We start from the raw sequence: 15,012 nt of genomic DNA, 5'->3' as shown, positions 1-15,012 counted from the left end.
GAACCTGAGTTTCCGGTTCATCGGCACATCTACAAAAGTCATCGCCGGCATCCCGACTGCAAGGGATATACTCCAGCACCATCGCAACTTCCACAAACCTGCTTGAAGTACGATCTTCCCCGTTGTTCAGATCCCACCCCGATGCCATGCCAGCAACAGGCGCAAAGGACCACGATGCCGAGAATATTGATGTCAACGCGTCGCATCTCCCACCATGGCGACGGAGACTACGTCGCGTAAAGCTTCCAATGCTCCCAGTTCACAATCAAGAAGGCAGCAAGGGGCTGGCCCTCACCACAAGCAAGGGCCACGTTTATCTCCTCGACCAGTTCCGCGAGCGGGTACCGCTACGGATCCGTAATCGTTCTGTCGCTATGATCTCTGAGTTTGTCGGCACTTTCCTGTTCATGCTCATTGGTCTGGGCGGTAACTCTGCTGTTATCAATGATTCAGCCGTTGCTACACAGACCGGCGGAGGAGATCCCTCAGCAGATCCAGCTAAGATCCTTTTCATCGCAACGTCATGGGGCGCAGCTGTGACAGTGAATGCGTGGAGCTTCTTCCGGATTAGCGGTGGGCTCTTTAATCCTGCTGTAACTATGGCTTTGATGCTAATCCGCGCTGTACCACCGCTTGATGGCCTTCTCGATATCATCAGTCAGCTTTTCGGTTCTATCCTGGCAAGTGCTATCGCATACGGACTGTTGCCATCGGGTGCTCTAGCGGCTACTGAATTGGGTGATACGACCACCGTCACGCAGGGGTTGTTCATCGAGATGTTCATTACAGCACAGGTCGTCGTGGCGGTCTTCATGTTGGCAACGGAGAAACATAAAGCTACGTTCATTGCGCCCGTTGGAATTGGATTGACGGTATTTGCGTGCATTCTTATGTATGTATTCTCTTATCTTCCTTTCTCACTATTCGCAGTTCCAATCGCGCAGTTCCTCTTTCATAACACGTAACTTATGTACCTAGGGCCTCAACATATACTGGCGCAGCAATGAACCCAGCTCGATCATTCGCTGTGTGCGTTACCCAAGGAAGTTTTCCACAATATCATTGGATTTATTGGGTTGGTCCGGGGCTGGGTGCCTTGCTTGCAACTGCCTTCTATCACTTGATCCGCAAGCTGGAGTACTGGACTGTAAATCCTAATGTCGACGACTACGAGACGAAGGTTGGAGAGACTATTCGAGATGTCGCAAGCAGGGTTGCCGACATGTCGAACGTTCCTGGGGCAAGTTCGAACGACGATTCATGACTTTAGTGCAAGGGTCGAGACTGCCTTGCAATCGCACTGATAGAGCGCCAAAACGCTCATCTACAAGCCATCTTCTACAACATCGAGCTAGCTCAACCTGATCGTTCCTCAACTCGTCCGACGACATTCCTACCTGAACACCGCTCTACAGCCAGCACAGGTCACCACTGATCAGCTTGAAGAAGCGATACATTTGACAAGGGCTGCAAAATACTCCCATGTCCATGCAATTGCCACTTCAGGACGTTGCTCTTACTATAAAATTTACGGCTTGCGCTTCAATTATGGATAGGTTGGAAAGCCAACCAGTCAAACATAGATCTTGATGGATAGAACTTGAGGGGTTGACAGCGCGATTGCATTCGGTCTGCGAAAAATGAAACATTGCGGGATATAAAGTAGTAGGACTATATAGTAGACATGATGAAGGCTGAGAGCGCTGAACGCAAATATGTTGTATGCATTGAGCGCTCTAGGGCGGCATGAGCTCGTAGCCGGCCTGTGCACAATCGGTATTGCTTGAACCATGTGTATCTGCTCTCATACAACAGAACGATAGCCCAGCGATCAAGTCCAGCCAGGTTTCTAGTGGGCAGAACAAAGGACGTTCGGGAGGCGATAACGCTGCTAGCGCACGGATCGCATCTTGTCGTACCTTGATGTGGACGGGATCCAGCAGAACCTAGCCACCACCAACACCAACCAGCTTGCCCAGCCATCTCAACTTCCTTCAAAGAACGTCCGCTCCTGTGCTCCTGTATTCACCTTCCTATTCGACAATACTGCGCCGCCTGCAATCATGTGGGTTACACGAGGCCTCCACTGCAGACCTTGTTTATCCGGGTTGCCGGTTGCTTGGTGCCTCTTGGCGGCGACGCAGCGTGCCTTGGGAGGCTTGACACCTGCTCAATGCGGCAATTAGAAGGCGCATATCAATTAGACCGATATGTACGATGGAAAGCAGATAAAAAGGACCATTGCCTTGCTAGAGCACGACAAGTGCTTTGTTGCATTCGTCTCGTGTTTCTACCTGACGCGTCGTTTGGGTCACTGAGTGGGGAACGTTGATACCCTGCTGCCCGCAATGCGTTCTTTCGCAATCCTCGCTGCGGCATTGCCGTTGGTTCACGCAATTGAACCTCCGCGCATGCCACACCAGCCTCTCGGCAATGGCACCAAGCGTCTGAGCTACAACGAAACCACTGACAGCCCTGGATCTTTGACACCTTCAACACGATCCTTCACCTGGGTTGGCACTGGGGAAGATGGCGACTACATCTACACAGCTGCCTCTGGCGACTTTGTCTTTGAGAATGTCGCAACAGGCGAATCGTCCACTTTCATCTCCGCTGACCAGGTCCCGGAGGACTACTGGGATTACTTTATCTCGCCTGATGCCACCAAGGTCATGTGGGCCGTCAACTACACGAAGCAGTACCGCCACTCTTACTTCGCTGATTACTTGATCATGGACGTTGCAACTGGAGAGTCCGTGCCTCTTGATCCAGAGCAAGTCGGGGATATTCAGTATGCCGAATGGAGCCCTGCCTCGTCGTCTCAGGTCGCATTCGTCAAGGGCAACAACCTGTACATGTCCACCAACGGCACTATCACTCAGATCACCGAGGATGGAGGGCCCGACTACTTCAACGCTATTCCTGACTGGGTTTACGAAGAGGAAATCTTCGGCGATCGCTACACTCTATGGTTCTCGCCCGATGGCGCTAAGGTTGCTTTCCTTAGCTTCAACGAGACTGGTGTTGGCACATTCAGAATCCCATACTACATCGACGATGATGCTGAATATGTTCCTGTTTACCCCAATGAGTTGGAGCTTCGCTACCCCAAGGTCGGCACAAAGAACCCAACTGTGGTCATGAACATGCTTGATGTAGAGTCTGGCGAATACACCAACATTCCCATTGATGCTTTCCCGGAGGACGACCTTGTCATTGGCGAGGTTGTCTGGCTTACCGAGGAGCACAGCAAGGTCCTTTACCGCGCCTACAACCGTGTCCAGGATATGGAGAAGCTCGTTGTTGTCGATGTAGAGGCTGGGTCGTCCAAGGTTACTCGTGAGCGTGACGGTACCGATGGATGGCTGGAGAACTTGATGCAAGTTCGATACATCGGAGCTGTTGAGACTGCGAACGCTTCTTACGGAAACGCTACTGAATACTACATGGATCTCTCTGATATGAGTGGCTGGGCGCATATCTACCTCTTCCCCGTCGATGGCGGGGAGCCTATCGCACTCACATCCGGTGAGTGGGAAGTTATCAGCGTACCCAAGGTTGACTACTCCCGTGGCCTTGTCTACTACACCTCTACCGAGCACCACAGTGCTGAGTCCCATATCTACTCTGTCAGCTTCTCTGGCGAGAAGACTGCGCTCGTCGATGACAGCGTGACTGCTTTCTGGACTGGATCTTTCTCTTCCGGCGGCTCATACTATGTCCTCCGTTACGCTGGCCCCGACGTGCCATACCAGGAGCTGTACTCTATCAACTCCAGTGAGCCAATTCGCACAATCGTCAACAACACAGCACTTTACGAGAAGCTTCAAGGCTATGCTCTCCCCAACATTACTTACCTAGATATGGAACACCCAGACGGCTACACTTTGGACGCCATGCTCCGCCTGCCACCCAACTTTGACCCCTCCAAGAAGTACCCTCTCCTCCTCATTCCTTACGGTGGCCCCAACGCAAAAGAGGTTCACAAGGACTTCAACCCACTCAACTGGAAGGCTTACGTTGCCTCTGACCCTGAGCTCGAATACGTGACCCTTACCGTCGACGGCCGTGGTACTGGTCGTAAAGGTCGCGCTTTCCGTTCTCTCGTCACTTCTAATCTGGGTCAACTTGAGGCCGAAGACCAGATCTGGGCTGCCAAGGAGCTTGCAAAGAACGAGTGGATCGACAGCGAGCATATTGGTATCTGGGGTTGGTCTTACGGTGGCTACCTCTCCTCCAAGGTTGTTGAGGTCGGCGACCCAATCATCAGCTACGCCATGATTACAGCCCCTGTCAGCGACTGGCGCTTCTACGACTCCCTATACACTGAACGCTACATGAAGACACCCGACATCAACCCCGATGGTTACAACCGCAGCCGTGTTCATGATGCCACAGGTTTCAAGAACATTGCTGGTGGTGTCGTCATTCAGCACGGTACTGGTGATGACAACGTGCACTTCCAGAACTCGGCTGCGTTGGTCGACCTGCTCATGGTCAACCAGGTCACTCCTGAGAAGATGCAGAACACTTTCTTTACCGACAGCGATCACAGCATCAACTTCCACAACAACGGAAAGTTCCTGTACAGACAGTTGAGCAAGAAGCTGTATGAGGAGAAGGCACGCGAGGGCGACAGCAAGGGTGGTCACCAGTGGAGCAAGAGGGGTCTGGGACGCAAATGGAAAGCTTGAACAGCTCTAAAATAGTTGTACATGATAATGCGACAATGTAATGCATAATTCAAAGTTTCACCTGATCTCAGTGCACAGTCACCAGCCACCCGGCCTCTCTCTCAAGCTAATGCTGATGCATAACGGACATCCTCCGATTCTCTCGGTCCTATTCACACAATCAGACTCCTTGTATTTACTCCCATCCTTAGCATTATTCTCTTTGTCGATAAGACTGTGATTTTTCTTTAGTGCGCCGCCGAAACCTGCAGGACCGCTTGCGCTTTGCGCAGTTTTACAAAGTACAGAAGGAATCTTGGGAAAAACAAGCGCTCAATCCACTATGTAGTCGCCGCATGTTTTGATAGATGGTTGAAGCAACGGCTATTGTCGAAGGATATGTATGGCCCGGTGCAGCTGTTGACAGGGTATTGAAAGATCTAGAGTCGTATGCAGATTCACTCGAAATTACATTGGGGCAGGCTGAGCGGTGACAATACGCGTGAACGGCCACGGGCCCTGGCAAACAACTAGACGATTGCGTGACCTAACATCCGTCTGCATTCTGGTACATTCACCTATGTACTCTTAATCCAACACGACATTTGAACACCCAGCCAGATCTATTCCAAGCTGAGAACCTCCAAGACATACTCCAAGATGGCGGTCGATATCACCGGTACCACGATGCAGTGTCTAGACGCGCCAGACTACCATTCACTCAAATTCGAACACATGAGCAGGATATCTAGTCTTGCGGAAGGAAATGTTTACGCGCTCAGATACTTTCCCGATGAGCTACAAGCTCTCTTGAACATTGCCTCGCTCAAATTTCACGAATGGGCTCCTGGTCACTTTGCTTCAGTTTTAGGGTGGCCAAAGGAACCCAAACAAAGCTCGAAACCCCAATCGGCGGCGCTATTGGAACACCTGGAAATCCACTGGGGAGAGGGTGATAGAACTGTTTTGTTAAACGATAGCTCTGCCCTTTCCGATACAGGTATTCGACCGCAAACCATAATCTCTGATACCGACGAAGTATTGTCGAGACTGCAGCGTGGTTTTGAATTCGCACCTCCATTCTCTACTATCCTTACAGTGGTAGACCACGAGCACCTGACAATGCTAAGTGTCTTTTTCCGCTACTGTCTCTTGGTGCAAGGCCATGCTACGGCGACGGAGAATTTCCAGTACAACTTTTGGTTATGGTTCGAGAAACTCTGTCGCCATGTCGCCAGCCAAAGTACACCGGATAGCCCGCCAGAACACGTTGATGTCGCTGCATCGTCAAAGGCTGAGAAGAAGCCGGATAGTTCTTGCAGCCAAGTTGAATCGGATGAACGAGCACATGAAAACAAGACTACAGTTTTGGAGATTGACGAGACAGAGGAAGTTGCAAGCAACCATCGTTTCCATGGAGAACTGGAAACGATGCGGAAGGAAGTTGAGAACTACAAGTTGGCTTGTGAAGAGCAAAGCAAAAAGGTCGAAGAGGAGAAGTCGTGGTTGCACAAATTACGGCTCGCGCATGTGAACTCCGAAGCTATGTTTAGAGAACGTCAGAAAGAGGCAGAGGAGTGAAGGTTAGGCAATAAGTGTTAGTGAAAGAGTCACCAAAAAACCTATGATAGTATTCTATCCATTGCCGGTGTCACATGGTGGAAGACTGAGGGATATGAAGAGGACAGTTTTGTAGAATTAGAAGCCTAGGAACCATGAGAGTTGAAAGTCTCTAGAAGCTAAGAGGATTGTTCAACCGTTCTAGTTCATTGTTGATGTGAGGATGAAATTAGATCTTCTTTAGGTCCTGGTTGTTGATTATGGAATAGTAACGCTGAATTGACAATAAAGCTCGATCCAGAATCGCCCATGTATCGGATCATGAGAGCCGGCAGTACTTCTCTGCCTAAGTAAGAAGAATATCACAATAGTTCGTTTACGAGTTGCCTCCCGAGGCGAACAGAAAGAGATCCAGGTTAGAGAGGCTAGAAGATGAGCGTCGTTGCATAGCAGTATAGCTGGATGAGGTCCTATGCAGCGCCGGAAAAGAACACTAGGGCAAACCCAGACCTGTCAAGTAGAATGACAGGGCATCTGGTTGCATTCGAAGGGTTGGAAGGGCTCTCTATCATAGAGACATCGATATGTGTTACTTTTGTAGAATCTCGTCCAGGAGTTCAACGAACTTGACGGCCATTTTCTTTCCGCCCGATTCGTTTGGCTCAACTCTGGCTGTATAATCACTAACGCTCTTGCCATCAAGAACCTCATGTAGTGCGCAGGGTACTACCTCCGTACCATCGACTCGGACTTCTTTTGTCGCAATCTTGTACATCGCTCGAATGGCTGCTTGCAGTTGACCAGGGTATGAGTTGTATCCTCTATATGTGGGTGTACGATGTCAGTGTATGTCTCATGCATATTTCGCACAGAGATACATACAGTGCCTTAAGTTGCGCATCAGCCCAACTAGTTTGTCCCAAGCCCGACTCGAGTGGGAAGTATATCATACAGACGATGACGGCACGAGGTTTCGTTTTAGCGGTAAGACGGGTGACGTAGTTCTCGACCTTTGTGCCGAACATATGCTTGAAATATTTCAATGCCCCTGCAGTACCATTCTCTAAATTCTTGCGAGGGGTCAGCCAGGCGAGCTGCAGCATGTGGCGGATCGTGGAGGAATTTGGCTTCAAGGCGACATCGTTTGCACCAACACTGACAATTAACACATCGTTGGACCGGATATTGTCGCGAATGAACTCATCATGCGGCATCAGCATCTCGTCTCGATCTCGAAGCATCGACTCTTCCACTGCAGTGTTGATGCATGTAGCACGATCCTCCAGCAGATTGTTGAGCCAAAACGCAACATCTGGCTTTGGGACAACAGGGCTCTTGAACGCCTTGGAATAGATATCTGGTAGCCGAGACGGGACTATAGGACTTCTTTTATCAACCCAGTACTTATTATCGAGAGATGAATCGCCAGCCAAGTATATGATTGGCTTCCCGGGCCGTTCTGTGAGTGTGATGGTACGAAAGGTAGCCAGATCGTCGATAGGGTGACCTTTCCATTCGAAGTAGAAGCGCGAGCAATTCATCATCGGGATCGTAGGTGAGGTTGAGGACGCCATATTCGATCACTCGAAATAGCTGTTTGACGGGGTGATGCGTCGCTGTACAACGACACGCAACGTTGACACGATCAAGTGATATTGTACGCGCAACAAGTGAGAATCTGGGACTCTAAAGGGGTAGTCATCGGCGCTGTGTTGTACGGGGCGAGAAGACACATCGTTGCTGTGCGCTTACGAACGATGATGTGCTAGGCAGCTGCGTTGGAGATGCGTAGTCACGCACGGACCTCTGCAACAATGACATCACAATTAGAAGATAATCTAATCCCCAATGGCGAAGATGAGGTGTGAAATGAAATTGGCATGCTAACAATCCATGAGATTAGTCCTAAGGGACGAAGCCAGAAAGAGCTCGCTCATCCAGTCCGTCTGCCCCAATCGGCCAGAAGCTGCTCCTGCATAGCGAATTGCACGTTCTTGGCCTCGAGCTCATCAGCCAATATGCGATGCTCGGGATCTAAGCACTTCCTTTTATCTTGAATCTGTGCTTCTAGAACGTCTATATCTGCACGATACTGCTTGGAGACCTTTTCCAACTTTACAACAAGTTTGCTCTTCTCGGCATGATCCGCCTCGACGTCGTGCATGCTAGCTACAAGTTGTTTGACAGATTCTTTAGGGCCGTGGATATCGAGAGACGATGTCGCAGAGATTGCACTTTGAACGCGTTGCAGCAACGAATAGTTGCGCTTATCGGTAGGTTGGATATTGATTGTCAGGGCGACATTGGGGAGGGGTGTAACCTGCAGCTTTGTGGAAGATTGGACCACTCCGTTGAGAGATGGTACAGTGCTGAGACTCATGATCGACTTACCGAGATCCTCAAGCCCAGCTAGCAAGGCAGGGTTGTTTAATGGGTTGGTCGTAGGGACAGACATACGCGGCGTTGTCGACACGGTTTGCAGATCAGAAAATTTCAGCGAAGGCTTCATTGATGAAGCTAATTCAGGCTCCGATGCCAAGCAAAAGACTGTTGAGAGCCCGAGCGCAGCTGATGCTGGATAAACCGGAGTACACCGCTCAGGCGGAACGTTGCGATCTGAACTGAGAACTTCGATTTCCAGCTCGGCGGCGCGCAAACGGTGTATGTATTCCGCAATCTCGACTTCGTTGTCTTCGGGAGCGATAGGAACAGTGTCAAGATATGTGATCGCGGAAAAGCCCAAAGGTTGGTTTGAGTAATGATTGGCGTCGGCTTCTTTGATCATGCCAGAAGTGAAGTGCTCTTTGGCGAGAGGCTCTTTGGCATTTCCTTGAAGCTGCTCAACTTTAGCGCCGTAGCTGTCCGTCTGGTGTATCAGTGCCTTGATACTTTCCACATCATTAACATTATCCTCTATCAGGTCAGCATTAGCTTTTGCGAGATGGCGAAGACCTTCTGTTTCTGCCTCGGCGGCAGCCTGCAGTCCTTTCGCATCTTCAAGTTGGTGGAAGATGAAATTCCTGTACTCTTCACAGCCATCCTCATGGTATATATTCTGGAGGCGAGCGTTCTCCTTCTGGAGGTACTTGATGGTGTCCTGGAGGTGGGAGACAGGGCTAGGTTGATAAGGGTTTGCATCATGAGTACTGGGCTTACATGCAACTGAGCTAGTAGGACGATAGGCAGTAGCTCGTGTGGCCCCAATCTTGGCCTGCTCAACGTGAAGGTGACGTTTCTTGTCGGGAATGCAAGCTTGTAGATTCTTGATTACAGACTGCTTTGCGTCAAGTTCGGAGCGTAACTCTGTGATAGTCCTATTGGCGTCTTGCTGAATTTTGGCTCGCTTCTTCCTTTTCTGATCCAACTTTGACTCGATGTCGCAAACCTGGCGTTCAGTATCTTTCCGCAATGTTACCATGTCCTCATTGAGGGCGCCAAGGTTTCGGCTCTCTTTGCTCAACTTACCGGCAAAAGTACGCGCCTCATGCTTCTCCTTGGCGAGGTCACTCTTACAAGCTTTCAGTTCTCGAGATGCCTCATCGCATTGCCATATTAGACTGGTTTCTGTCGCTTGAAGCTTTTCGATCTGTCTCCTCAACTCGGCAATCTCCAAGTCCTGCGCCGAATTAATGCTATCATGACGGGATATCGTGGCTATGTTCTGCTCAGAGTCTATGAGAGTGGAAGGAGAGATTGGCGGAGACGAGACTTGGCGAGACATAGCTTTTCGCTACCCGTATCGCCGCGAAGAGATGCGTCAGTGTGTACTTGAGAACCTAGATGAGAATAGAGAGGGTATTGTACTCTTCTGTTTGATGCATCTCGCATTATGAAGATTGTCAAACACGTGCGTCGATTCATTGTCAGTCGTGTGTAGTGCAGTGCATTGTGAATGCTCAGATTCTAGGGACTTGACTTTGTAGTATACGGTGTATGCGTGGTACTGCGCTGCGCTGTACCTGCCGATACTCCGGCCTATCCTTGGCCGCGTCACGTCGCAGGCTGTAAAAATGAAACCGCGCACCGCCACATATGTTTGACGAAGCGGCCCAAACACCGGTTGAAGGACTTTGGCGTTGAAACAAGGGCCCAACGCGTCCGAAAATAAAGCTGTCAAGTTACAGAATATTTTAGAGGGAAGACAGGCACAAGTTGAATGAATCGTGGGGTGACAAGGCCAGGACAAAGACGAGAAGATGCGAGAAGGTTGTGCAACGCGTCGCATCACTACTGGCGCTAAGGGCTGGGATGACGGCGATTGACCAATGAGCAACAACACAGGTGGCATCCTGATCATGCGCCACTGGGCGGTGACGTCGGTTTCAGGGAAATCAAGAAGGGCGAGGGTCGTGGCAGCATCATCGCTCGCAGGCTGTGCGAAGGCATAAAGAACCAGGCTGCTGCCGTTTTGCAGCCTTCCCCAAGTTGCTCTACACAAACCTCCGCCTACAGCAACAGCCCAAATTCGACTTTCGGTAGCGAAGACCATCTGCAGCCACATTCCATCGTACCCGCCCGTAGTCCCCTGCAGCCATCCATCGCGTAGCCGTAGCGCCTCCATCACATCAACATGGTCGCTCCCGCCCTTGTACTAGGCCTGCGTGGCGTACAGGTCGTCTTCAGCATCATCGTCCTGGGTCTTACAGCCTACAGTATGTTGCATGCAGACCATCGCTGAATATGTCATTGCTAACACATCTGCAGTTGTCGATGCCTACATTGACTGGGTCCCGGCGAGCGTCGCCTTCATGCTCTTCACCTCCATCTGGACCCTCCTTGCTGTTGCATACCTCGTCCTTGCGCCAGCTCGCTTCCCTGTTGCAGCCCACAAGTTTGCCATCGGAGGTGTCGAGTTCCTGACCATGATCTTCTGGTTCGCGGCTTTTGTTGCCGTAGCCTCTCGGTGGGGCAACGCGTGGTGGGTCGGCCGTCACGGCACCTTCTACAGCTGCGGTGTTGCTGCTATCGTTTTCTCAGCCTTCAACTGGTATGTATACCGAATTTCTTCTACCCCCGAGCAATGTACTGACATATGACAGGCTTGCTTTCGTAGCTACCACTGTTCTTGCCGCGCTGCACATCCGCAGCTCACCCAGGAATGACACCGCTCCTGCGCCCAACATGGCTGGCGTCTAAACAACCATCAACTGCTGCGCATGACGCCACAAACGAGGCATTGACCTTATACCCAATGATACCCAAATATTTCCTACTCTTATGCCTCCGATCAGAATGTAATGTCCAGCGCGACGTTTGTGTTTTGCGCGGTGCGTCCAGCTCCTGACACCACTACTCATATGATTCGAGCTCTTAAAGCATTTCGCATAATGAAAATTGTTTTCTGATGACTTCGTTGCAGATTCCAACTGAAATTTTCGTGATGGTCGCGGCGACAGATCTAGGGCAGCTACGATAGACGTTCGCCATACTGTGGCTAGCGACACCGGCGACCAGCGTTTGGAATCATCGACTCTTGCTGTACTCTTTCCGCAGAAACCCATGCGTCTTTCGCTGCCTCTCCTCACTGACCCTCGGGGTACGGTACAGCGATGCGCTACCTGATGCGAGTCATTGTGCCCTGCTGCGTGCCTCCATACGAATCACGAACGAAGCCAGCGCTTGATAGTAGTTGCCTTGGCCGAGTTCACACTCACGACTGCCGTTTCATTGACTTCCAGAAGGCTTCAACTCAGGTCTGCAAAACACTTCACAATGAACACTCTCTCGAAGGAACCGAGTATGCCTTGTTGAATTGCCAAATTCTGAGTACCGCTTAGCCGGGTTGCGATACGCCCGACACTTTCATAATGTTGGATCTTGATGAAGCGCCCACCACAACATCATGATTGCCCTGCATTGGGGGCTAACTTATCCCGGCAAGGTCTCGGTAGCCTGGTCACTCTATCTGCGTCGCTTACATTTTCGGAGCAATCCTACGCCTCCCGTTGACGGAATGTGTACACACGGACCTTGGTACCACAAGCTCTGAAGCTACGGGCTTGGTCTTGTTGGGTGTGGGCTTATACGATTTTGATTGCCATGCTGACGTTCCAACGCGCCTCCCAAACATGATGGTCTCGCATGAAACCCCACCTGTCGCTTCGGCACGTACATTACAAGTCTTTGCCGTTCTCAAGCTATCGTTTACCGCTACTCGCAGTCCCGCCTAGTGCGGGCACGTCTGGGTTATCATGCGCCGACACCTTTTCGTTCTCACCATGACACTGAATATAACCTTCACGTCCCGTCCTCGTAGTCGGCTCAGGGCGAAGTCTGACACACTGATTGTCTTACTATCCATCGATCCAGAGTCAGGCCCGAAAATCGTTCGAGTATGGCGATATTGCCTCTCAATTCACCATTCGAGATCCACGGTGTCGGGTCAATGTATCCTGGCCGTGCCGACCAGCAGGTACGAGTAGACGCTGTCTAGCTCGACGTGCTACTGCGACTCCAAGGTGCAACATGAGGACAGGTCACGTACCAAGAAACAGGTTAAACACAGGCTCAAAGATGCGCTCGCGAGCAGCAAGGCGTTTGTTCGGGCTGTTCTGAGCCCTGTTCGGTAGGAATGCAACCCGGTAATTGGAGGGAGCAAGCCCTATTTAGCCGGCTGCCAAGATATGCAGCCAACGCGCCGTGACGCTTACCCAATATAAGATGCTGGTTCGGTAATACGGTCGCCTTCTCCGCCTTAGCCTACCTAGGCTACGGAGTATCTGGGGTAAAGAGCCGGGGTAGTGGATAGTCCTTTGGCCATGCCGAATTATAAAGGGTATACCCCCAGCCTGCCCGGCCTCAAGCAGCCTTCAGCGCTTCAACACCGGCATCATGGGTCTCATCAAAGCTCAGGATGGTACTTCCGACCCCATCATCACCCGCATGGTGGAGCAGGACAAGGTGCGATGGTGGAAGAAACCGAATCTGCGCATCATGTACATCTGGCTCTTCTGCTGCTGCATGGGCGTCGAGATCACCTCCGGCTTTGATTCTCAGCTTATTGGCACGCTCCAGTTTTCGGTCCCTTTCAACACATGTAAGCTACGAACGTGGTGGCACCTAGCTCAATGGACCTGACAGTCGCAGATTTTGGAGATGGCTACAAGGACGCAGATGGCGAAGCCAGCATCGAACCCAAGATTATTGGTTTCATGTCATCATGTTACCAGCTCGGCTCCATTCTCGCTGTTCCGGTTGCACCATGGCTGAGCCAAAAGTACGGCAGACGTATGTCGATCTTCGTCGGCTCCGCCATCATGGTCGTTGGTGCTTTGCTGCAAGGATTTGCTCAACACAGTATGTCCACAATTCCGCTAGCTACTTCATGACGATCATGTTGACATATTTCAAGTTGGCATGTACATCATTGCGCGTATGCTACTTGGCTTTGGTATCCTCTTCGCGATCGTCTCTGGTTCTTCCTTGATCGGAGAGCTAGCTTACCCCAAGGAACGACCCTTTATGACCTCACTTTTTAACGCTTCTTACTTCATCGGATCCATCGTTGCCGCGGGTATCTCTATCAAAACAACAGAGATGGTTGGAAACTGGGGCTGGCGTGCACCATCTCTGCTGCAGATTTGCCCGTCCGTCCTGCAGATTTGCACGGTCTTGTATGTCTCGCAATAGAGATTTGGGAAACTGTTACTGACTTAGACAGCCTACTGCCTGAGAGCCCACGTTGGCTTGTCAGCCGTGACCGCGAGGATGAGGCTTTCGCCATCTTAACGAAATACCACGCCGAAGGTGACCCAACCTCCATCCTCGTACAAGCCGAGATGGCACAGATCCGATCTACCATTAAACTCGAGATGGAACACTCCAGTCGCTCGTGGAAAGACATGGTTCGCACGGCTGGTATGCGACGTCGTGTTCTCATTGCGTGCTTCCTCGGTCTCTTTACGCAGATGAGTGGTAACACTTTGCTCTCTTACTACCAAAATCTCCTGTTCAAGTTGATGGGATACACCACCAAATTCGCTAAAACACGCATCAACATCGCCAACCAATGCTGGAGTCTGATGAATGCTGTCGTCATCGCGCTAGTTGTCACTCGATTCCGTCGTCGCTGGATGTTCATGCTTTCCGCTGCCTCTATGACCATGGTTTTTATGGCCATGACTATTTCCTTCCAGCGCCTCCAGCTTGCTGAGTCCCAGGGAACCAAGAACCAAGCCGCGCAAATTGCCTCGCTCGTATTCTTCTTCGCATACTCCCCTTGCTACAACATCGGCAACAACTCCCTTACATACACCTACCTGGTCGAACTCTTCCCGTACGCTCAGCGAACCATGGGTATCGGTATTGAACAGATGTTTGGAAAGCTTGCCGGATTCTTCTCTGTCTACGTCAACCCGATTGCGCTTGACGCTATCGAGTGGAAGTACTTTGCTATCTATTGTGGATGGATTACTTTCGAATTTTTGTTCGTGTATTTCATGTACCCTGAGACGTACAACCGCACACTCGAGGAACTTGCTTTCTGTAAGTACAGATTGAGAACATTATTTTCCGGGCTATTGCTAACTCTGATGCAGTGTTCGAAGACAAGGAGCTTGCAGATGAGGCGGTCAGAGCTGTTGAGAAGACGGTCAACCATGGTCACGTCGAGGGAACGACTACCGAGCACGGCAAGATGGAGACCACTACCATCGAGCGCACATCTTAAACTGAACCTCGCCACCATACTTCATGTAGCACGTGCGCCCAAATTCGCCATTACTTGGCAAATATACAAAGTCTTTGCGGTCCATGATCTACGAGGCACCTGCGTTGTCAC

At 50.8% G+C, this 15,012-nt stretch overlaps 7 protein-coding genes across 7 annotated transcripts; 5 read left to right on the top strand and 2 right to left on the bottom strand.

The window, feature by feature from the left end:
• Nucleotides 1-146: 146 nt before the first annotated feature.
• Nucleotides 147-1,264, top strand: J4E82_002633 (uncharacterized protein; the record flags this gene model as incomplete). The annotated part of the gene is made up of 2 exons (XM_051728932.1): nt 147-892; nt 979-1,264. The coding sequence occupies 2 exons, from the start codon at nt 147-149 to the stop codon at nt 1,262-1,264; spliced, it is 1,032 nt and encodes a 343-aa protein (XP_051591450.1).
• A 1,084-nt stretch (nt 1,265-2,348) lies between these two features.
• J4E82_002632 (uncharacterized protein) lies at nt 2,349-4,694 on the top strand (the record flags this gene model as incomplete). The annotated part of the gene is made up of 1 exon (XM_051728931.1): nt 2,349-4,694. One exon carries the CDS (start codon nt 2,349-2,351, stop codon nt 4,692-4,694), a length of 2,346 nt encoding a protein of 781 aa, XP_051591449.1.
• A 639-nt stretch (nt 4,695-5,333) lies between these two features.
• Nucleotides 5,334-6,254, top strand: J4E82_002631 (uncharacterized protein; the record flags this gene model as incomplete). The annotated part of the gene is made up of 1 exon (XM_051728930.1): nt 5,334-6,254. One exon carries the CDS (start codon nt 5,334-5,336, stop codon nt 6,252-6,254), a length of 921 nt encoding a protein of 306 aa, XP_051591448.1.
• Nucleotides 6,255-6,822: 568 nt separating this feature from the next.
• J4E82_002630 (uncharacterized protein) lies at nt 6,823-7,777 on the bottom strand (the record flags this gene model as incomplete). The annotated part of the gene is made up of 2 exons (XM_051728929.1): nt 6,823-7,054; nt 7,116-7,777. 2 exons carry the CDS (start codon nt 7,775-7,777, stop codon nt 6,823-6,825), a joined length of 894 nt encoding a protein of 297 aa, XP_051591447.1.
• Nucleotides 7,778-8,166: 389 nt separating this feature from the next.
• On the bottom strand, nt 8,167-9,954 carry J4E82_002629 (uncharacterized protein; the record flags this gene model as incomplete). The annotated part of the gene is made up of 1 exon (XM_051728928.1): nt 8,167-9,954. One exon carries the CDS (start codon nt 9,952-9,954, stop codon nt 8,167-8,169), a length of 1,788 nt encoding a protein of 595 aa, XP_051591446.1.
• Nucleotides 9,955-10,803: 849 nt separating this feature from the next.
• J4E82_002628 (uncharacterized protein) lies at nt 10,804-11,369 on the top strand (the record flags this gene model as incomplete). Its single annotated transcript, XM_051728927.1, has 3 exons — nt 10,804-10,885; nt 10,938-11,220; nt 11,273-11,369. 3 exons carry the CDS (start codon nt 10,804-10,806, stop codon nt 11,367-11,369), a joined length of 462 nt encoding a protein of 153 aa, XP_051591445.1.
• A 1,695-nt stretch (nt 11,370-13,064) lies between these two features.
• Nucleotides 13,065-14,901, top strand: J4E82_002627 (uncharacterized protein; the record flags this gene model as incomplete). Its single annotated transcript, XM_051728926.1, has 5 exons — nt 13,065-13,269; nt 13,320-13,529; nt 13,585-13,846; nt 13,894-14,717; nt 14,771-14,901. The coding sequence occupies 5 exons, from the start codon at nt 13,065-13,067 to the stop codon at nt 14,899-14,901; spliced, it is 1,632 nt and encodes a 543-aa protein (XP_051591444.1).
• Nucleotides 14,902-15,012: the final 111 nt, after the last annotated feature.

Source organism: Alternaria postmessia (genome assembly GCF_024291825.1).
Source record: "Alternaria postmessia strain BMP 2775 chromosome Unknown scaffold_10, whole genome shotgun sequence".
Classification (NCBI taxonomy): domain Eukaryota; kingdom Fungi; phylum Ascomycota; class Dothideomycetes; order Pleosporales; family Pleosporaceae; genus Alternaria; species Alternaria postmessia.
Note: the sequence above shows the minus strand (reverse complement) of the source record. Positions and strands in the feature narration are given on the sequence as shown.